The following is a 1,165-nucleotide window of genomic DNA, read 5'->3' as shown; positions in this document are numbered from 1 at the left end:
GACTCTTTTTTTTTCTTTTTTTAGTCATGGAGGGACAACAGTCGGACCCCTTCCCTGTGTCTTATCCATAGACTTGACCACATTGTGATGACAGTAAAGAGACTAAAAGACACCACTATGTTTTATTCCAAGATCCTGGGCATGGAGGTCATGACTTCTGAGGTAACAACTTCCCCAAATGCCAAACTGCAGCTGGGGTAAAATTTGATTATACTATTTTAAAAAGTAGCCTAGTACTCCAAAACACACACACACACAATTTAAAAATGACCAGTGGAGGAGATTCCAAACTCTGAATAGTGGGACTTCACTATTCAGTGAATAAAGGGAGGGAAGAAAGGGAGGAAATAACCACAGAATAATGTGAGAGAACTTTCCAGTCCTTATATGGAGAGTTAACTGAGTATCCAGCATGTTTACACCTAGATATGTTCCTAAGAAATTATAGAACATCAAAATAAATACAAAGCTCCTAGAAGTTTTCAGAGAGGTTAAAAAGTAGTTCAACTACAAAGGAAAAGGCAATATAGACTTCAGATTTCCCAAGAGTCAGAGACCAGAAGACAACAGAAGAACAACTTCAAGATTCTGAGGGAAAACATTTCAACCTAGAATTCTATGACCAGACAAATTATTAATCAAGGTGGGTGTAGAATAAAACATTCTTAGACATATTAATAAAAAGACTCAGAAACTTGGCCTACTTGCTTTCAAAATTACTTGAGAATATCTTATCAAAATGAGTGATTAATCCAGGAATAAGACATCAAAGTCAGGAAACAGTGGATCCTAAGAGGAAGATCCAGAAAGATACCTAGAACACAATCAGTCCAGTTTGGGTCAGGAAAACAAACGTCCCCAAGAAAAACGGATTCAAGGTAAAAAGGTTTCCAGAGATTGAATACAATCCTTGAGAATTTGGAACAACTCCCAAGTGGGAGATGCAGAGACACTGATTGCCTTCAATGGAAAGAGCCCACGAATGGCAAACAGAGTTAAAAAAAAAATGTAAAATTAACATGGAATGTGTGCTCTGTGCTGTGTGCTCGGTCTCTCAGTTGTGTCCAACTCTACAACCCTATGGACTGTAGCCTGCCAGGCCCCTCTGCCCATAGAATTCTCCAGGCAAGAATATTGGAGTAGGGTGCCATTTCCTACTCCAGGA

At 39.1% G+C, this 1,165-nt stretch overlaps 1 protein-coding gene across 1 annotated transcript in view; it reads left to right on the top strand.

Moving 5' to 3' along the window:
- GLOD5 (glyoxalase domain containing 5) overlaps positions 1-1,165 on the top strand; it is a 19,478-nt gene that overhangs the window by 6,299 nt on the left and 12,014 nt on the right. Inside the window, exon 2 of the mRNA XM_010844351.1 lies at positions 25-162. Within this exon, the coding sequence (XP_010842653.1) occupies positions 25-162 (138 nt within the window). The remainder of the gene's footprint in view (positions 1-24; positions 163-1,165) is intronic.

This window comes from Bison bison, unplaced genomic scaffold (assembly GCF_000754665.1).
Source record: "Bison bison bison isolate TAMUID 2011002044 unplaced genomic scaffold, Bison_UMD1.0 scf7180017864200, whole genome shotgun sequence".
In the NCBI taxonomy this organism is placed as follows: Eukaryota; Metazoa; Chordata; class Mammalia; order Artiodactyla; family Bovidae; genus Bison; species Bison bison.
The sequence above is the reverse complement of the archived record's forward strand: the minus strand, read 5'-3'. Positions and strand labels throughout refer to the sequence as shown.